The sequence below is a fragment of the Bidens hawaiensis genome, unplaced genomic scaffold (genome assembly GCF_021521415.1).
Source record: "Bidens hawaiensis isolate Kalapana, Puna unplaced genomic scaffold, B.hawaiensis_p1.1 tig00011868_1, whole genome shotgun sequence".
Lineage (NCBI taxonomy): Eukaryota > Viridiplantae > Streptophyta > Magnoliopsida > Asterales > Asteraceae > Bidens > Bidens hawaiensis.
In genome coordinates this window covers 8,794-14,658 of record NW_027491949.1, presented here as the reverse complement: position 1 = coordinate 14,658, position 5,865 = coordinate 8,794, and the positions used below count along the sequence as shown (strand labels likewise).

The 5,865-nt window shown below is 35.9% G+C and overlaps 1 protein-coding gene across 1 annotated transcript; it reads right to left on the bottom strand.

Annotated features, from left to right (window-relative positions):
* Window positions 1–273: 273 nt before the first annotated feature.
* On the bottom strand, window positions 274–1,038 carry LOC143539371 (uncharacterized). Its single transcript, XM_077032707.1, has one exon. It carries the CDS (start codon window positions 1,036–1,038, stop codon window positions 274–276), a length of 765 nt encoding a protein of 254 aa, XP_076888822.1.
* Between the last annotated feature and the right edge of the window lie 4,827 nt (window positions 1,039–5,865).

Genomic DNA, 5,865 nt, shown 5'->3' with positions numbered 1-5,865 from the left:
AATGGGTGTGCTGGTGTTAATGCATTGATTAGTTCCTACCTTTGAAGCATCCAAGAGAAACATATTGTTGTTTAACACCGGTACACTCATTAATATAAGTCCCGTGGTTTTGTTTGTAATGACACATTGGTCATTATCAAACAGTAAAGAATATCCCTTTCTCATCAATTGGCCCACACTTAACAAATTATAACCCACTTGAGGAGCAAAATAAACATCATCTAGAAATTTAGTTTTACCATTTGAAGTTGTGATCTTGACTGTCCCCTTTCCTTAAACTTCTAATTCCTTTTTGTCACCAAGCTTCACACTGATCTTGAAACTTTCAAGTTTAGTGAAGCACTCTTTAGCTCCTGTCATATGATTAGATGCCCCAGAGTCCAAGAACCAAAGGTGAACATCATTACTACTTGATTCAGCATTTGTTAGAGCCATGAAAAGTTTCTCAGCATCTTCTTGATTAGATTTATTCTCTGTAGCAACCGTTGCTGCTGGATCATCATTGTACCAACAATCCTTTTTATAGTGACCATGTTTGTTGCAATGAGTACAGCATGGAATCTTAGAATTATCTTGAAATCTTCCACGGCCCCTTCCTCTCATAGAAAGGCGACCCCTGCCTCTAAAGGAGTTGCTTCTTTGTTTTTTTGAGTCCTGCATAGTTTGCAGGGCATGTTCGTCATTCCCTTTTGATTTCTCAGGCGTTCTACTATTTATCCTTTCTTCTTGAGACTGCAAACACCCCATGAGTTTGACAGGAGTGAGAGAAGCAAGATCATTGTTTATTTCAATCGAATGTATTACATAATCAAACTTCGAAGTAAGACTACGTAGTATTTTCTCAACAACAACTCGATCAGCAATGATTTCGCTATATGCTCTCTTTTGGCTCACAAGTGCCATAACACGTCCGAAATAGTCTCCAACGGCCTCTCCTTCTTTCATGGAGAGGTTCTCAAAATCACGCGTAAGGCCTTGAAGTTTGACAGCGTTGACTTGTGAGTCGCCTTGAAATTCCATCTTTAGAATCTCCCACATCTCTTTAGCCGTTGAGGCTGCAGCAGCGCGAGAGAAAGAGAATCATGCACTGCTTGTTGTATTATTGCCATAGCATGTGCATCCCTCTTTTGAGCATTCTTTAGTTTGCCTTGATCTTTTTCCGAATCATCAACACCGTCTTGTACTAGGTCCCATAGATCACGTGATCGTAGTATCGTCTTCATACAGATGCTCCAATACTCATATCCCTCTCATTTGAACACAGGGATTGGAGTTGGAGCTGAAGGTAGGATGCTGGTTTGCTCAGCCATGAAAAAAAAAGGGGTTAGGTTTTTTTTAATGAGGATTAGGGTTTGTATGCGGATTAGAAACTGAAGGAGGATTAGGGTTTATTGATGAGAATGATTGATCAATACCTGGTGCTCTGGTACCAATCTGATGTTATCAATATTGAACAAATAGAACAAGTAATTGATTGAAACAAGGCTTTTTGATTGATATTGAATAGCTGCCAGATTGCATACATTGAATGAAAAATAAACTCTCTTAAATAGAGAGAATTACAACGGATCAAACCATAAGACTCGGACTCAACTAGAAGACCAAGTTTATAGCTGATTATTCAAATTAAAATAACAAACTTAAAAGATAAACATTAAACATAGCCTTGTTTATTTTCGTGCATGGGTCATTTTTTAACATTAAGATCAAGAAATGACCAACACATCTATCAAGATGGATATACGCACATGCTTTGTCCGGTATTCAAACTATTAACAATTGTAGTTGAAATGTGTAGAACATAAACCCCTAATGAATTTACCAACAAATGAATCTATGCTTGAAGAAGTTCCAAATTTAACAATTCTTAATGATAGACTTCTTAATGATATACTTAGCCTGCCATTTATATGGTAAATTACACGGATGTTCCTGTGGTTTGCAGAAATTATGGATTTTGTCACTAACATCAAATTTTATGGAATTGGTCTTTGTGTTTGCTTCTGAAGATGGTCACGCGGATCAAGTCCATAAAATTTAAAGTCTAGGGACCAAGTCTGTATTTTTTGAAAACCGTAGGGACCATCGTGGTGTAATTTACTCTATAACAAAAGAAGAGAAAAAGAGTTTGTCATGATAAATTAGAAGCCTCAAAACTAAGAAAAAAAAAAGAAGAAAAGATGCTATCCCACAATGTGATCAGCAGAAACAAACATTTTGATGAACTTTGCGCCTTTTGAACTTGACTCTGCCATGCAAACTAGGAGTTCCTCGTCACTTGAAATTGGAAGAAGGTTACCTTTGGTGTCTTCATATTTGATGCATAACTTTTGGTCCTTTAGTTCTGGAAATCTCTCTGTCACTTTCCTGTGCAGGTCTGTGAGTTCAGCTGAAAGGGGCAGTGTAAACTTGATCATATTACCTAAGTATTCAACTTTTATCGTCTTTCCCATAAATGCAGATTTTAAGCACCGAACCTGCGAAGGATTAAAGCACAAAAAGATAAGTCATAGACTTCATGTAACATAGCTTTCTCTTGCCATTCAGTTAAACCTTTTGTGGAGCATTAATGATTAATTCTTGAAATGATATAAGAAAAGTTTAAAAACTAATATCAGGAACTGATTTTTCAATAAAAATGCAGTCGGCACTCAAACAACGTCACATGATCCAAATATGGAATAGAATTAACTTGGTTAACTAATTACATACAAAGTTCGACTTTAATTAGTGTATTATTAAATTATAAGATATATACGGCAAGTGTAGAGTATCAGATAAAACATCTCTAAAACGAATTTCAAATATGTAACGCCAACCTATTTTTATATTTTCACAGAAAATGACAACTGCAGTTTCTGCAGATTGAGTGATTTGTGCTTCTCACACAACAAAATGCCACAAAGATTCAAAAGAAATATCTAAATAGTGGCATGGAATAATCAATATACACATCCAAGTAGCAGTATAAGCGAACTTGCACTTAGATTATAATATTCTTTACTACATGTTCATCAAATTCTGAATGGCCAAACCTGCAATACGGTATCGTTTGTTATTACTTTTCATTTTCCTCTTGTTGTGTCTAAACAATGAAGGAATTTGTATTTTTGAGAAATACTTCAAAATTAAAATATTTAGTTTCTAGAACTCTAGAAGGAAACTTCATGATATTGTCAGGGATGATTCACACTGATTATATATAATGTGAAAAAATGAATTTACTTCTAATTAGATAAAGCTATATATATGAATGCATAATAGTATAACTAATGGTGCTATTTTGACACATTTACATGTAAATGAGCTGATCTGTATTATATTATATCCAAATGAGTTAAACAGGCCAAAGTTAAAAAACTAACTCAAATGGAAGCATGCCAAATGGTCAATTGAATAAAAGGTTTTAAAGTCACCATATGTGTATTTAAAATGCATAAATAACATCCTAAATGGCACAAAACTGAGCACAATATAGTAGTAACATTATTGTTCTTGTTATTATAATTAACACATGATCAGATACTTAGACAAAAATAGACAGAGAAGTACTTACAAGTAAACCCCAACCAACTTTCTCAATTATAAAATCATTAATGCCATATCTAGAAAATATCATATTTTATCAAAACTTTTACCAAAAAAAAAGTATATCATAAATTTATAAACTACATACATTATTTTGCAACTCTTATATATACTTGGCTTGGATACATGCAGATGTAATACATATGCTGGGACTCATATCCATTAGTATGACTATGTTGTAACTTGCAGGTAAGATTAAAGAAAAAAACTAACCTGCAGTAAATTTTGAAGTTTTTTAAAATATTCAACATATCTTTCCTTTGGGACAGGTGTGACAAACTCAATGATTCCCACAGGTTTACTCCCAAAAATCAGGTCATACACAGGCAAAACTAACTGTCCCATCCCTCCTATGTCTTCAGAATGTTGATCTTTATAATTAAGCACAAAATGCTTAGTCCTGTGGTCTGCAACCCATGTCTGAGCTGCTCGGCCAGCTAACCAGTTGCCCACATTTGTTTGTAATCCAACAAAAGGATACTGGTTCTCAAGACATTTCCTCCTGTAATCCTCAAGTTCTTTATGATCCGGAGTTGATATGTAGGTTTGCTCTGACAGCATAAGATTGCACCCGATATCCTCTGAGTTGGGAGCCGCACTGCATTGCCAATACTGAAGCAATCCTGATTCTTTGCGGAAATCAAATTTGCTAAACACTTCTCTGACAATGGACTCTACTGATGTCGCCGTCAAAAGCTTTGCCAGGCTATTCAAATGGTCCTGGGAATTTATAGTTGCCATTATACTGCTGCAATCACAAACAACAGTATTAATGTCTAGAACATGAAAGCAAAGAAAATAATTTCAGGGACAGAATCCAAAAAATACTTCAGAAAGCAAACTCATGTGCAAACACTTGAACCACATTCTTAAGACTATCCGTTAAGGTTTAACTAAAAAGCACGTAACGCCCTGCCGCGTCATTACCATGTAAACAATGGGCCTAAACTAACCCACCAGTTAACTATCACGTTGTAGTTCGCAGGTAATTGGTGGAGAGAAGTGAACCCCACCCAACCAAAGTGATGGCGCCACTTTTAATTCTTCCGGCACAGTGTTCCCGAGCGGTACAAATGGCGTGGCTAGAGGCATTAGCCCACAACGGATATAGTGTAACTATCAAACAAACAAACTCTAAGAAACTACAAATATAAACTGTAGTTGGTGCCAGCCAGGTTTTATTCTCAATACTTTTTTATAAAGAATTATATTTCTTTACTGTTCGATTCTTGTTGCAGTTAAACTTTGATTTTGTTCATACAAACATTATATTTAGGGATGTGATCTTCATACACCATGCACGTACCCCTATGGTGACTGTGCAGGCCTATACGGCTTGTATAGGGCTAACAGGTCGTATAGGCCTACGGAGGGGACCAAAACACATCTTTTCATATAGCCGTATAGGACTTCAACAACTCGTATAGAGTCTGACACAAATTGACACAACTTAGGTCCTATATGACCCGTATATGAGCCGTATAGGTGAAAAGTGGTGTGTGAAGACTCATAACGGTGTATGAAGATCCTATGCCTATATTTATGTTTCTAATCTCTTGTATACATGATCACCAATAAGAAACCCTAACTTAACAAATCCAAATCTTCTAAAAGATTCCATAACCTTAGAAATTACGAAATTGTCACGGGTACGCTATGATGGCGGTCTCTTCATACAGTTTGTATTAATAAACGTAATTCAACTATAATAGAGCATTTGATTAGTTACTAGCTAGCTACTTACTTACTAACTGACTGATAAGGATGGCAATGAAACCCGAACCCGATGGAAAAACCCGAAACCCAACATAAATGGGACGGGTAATACCCGACCCATTAGGATTTGGGACGGGTTTGGGAATAGTTTTAAAATTTTTCGCGGGTTTGGGACGGGTTTGGGATTTCTAATATACCCGATTACCAGATAACATAGACCCATTTACCCGATTATATATCCGATATAGCTTATTATATTACATATGTACTATATTCCAAATATATTATTTGTTGAAACTTGTTTATGTTAATTTGTTTATGTTAATTATTTGAGATATTTTACCTTTATGGTAACCATATTTGTAATCAGTTAGTTATATTTTTGTCAAAATCCAGTAGAAACCTGACATGTTTTGAGCCGGGTATACCCAACAGATATTTTATGAAAACCCGAAACCCGATGGGAAAACCCGAAACCCGACGGGTAATTACCCGATGAAAACCCGACGGGTTTGGGACGAACTTTTATAACCGGGTATGGGTTTGGGAATACCTAAACCT

Coding starts and splice junctions, on each gene's coding strand:
- LOC143539371 (XM_077032707.1), bottom strand. CDS start 1,038: ATGTGGGAGATTCTAAAGATGGAATTTCAAGGCGACTCACAAGTCAAC.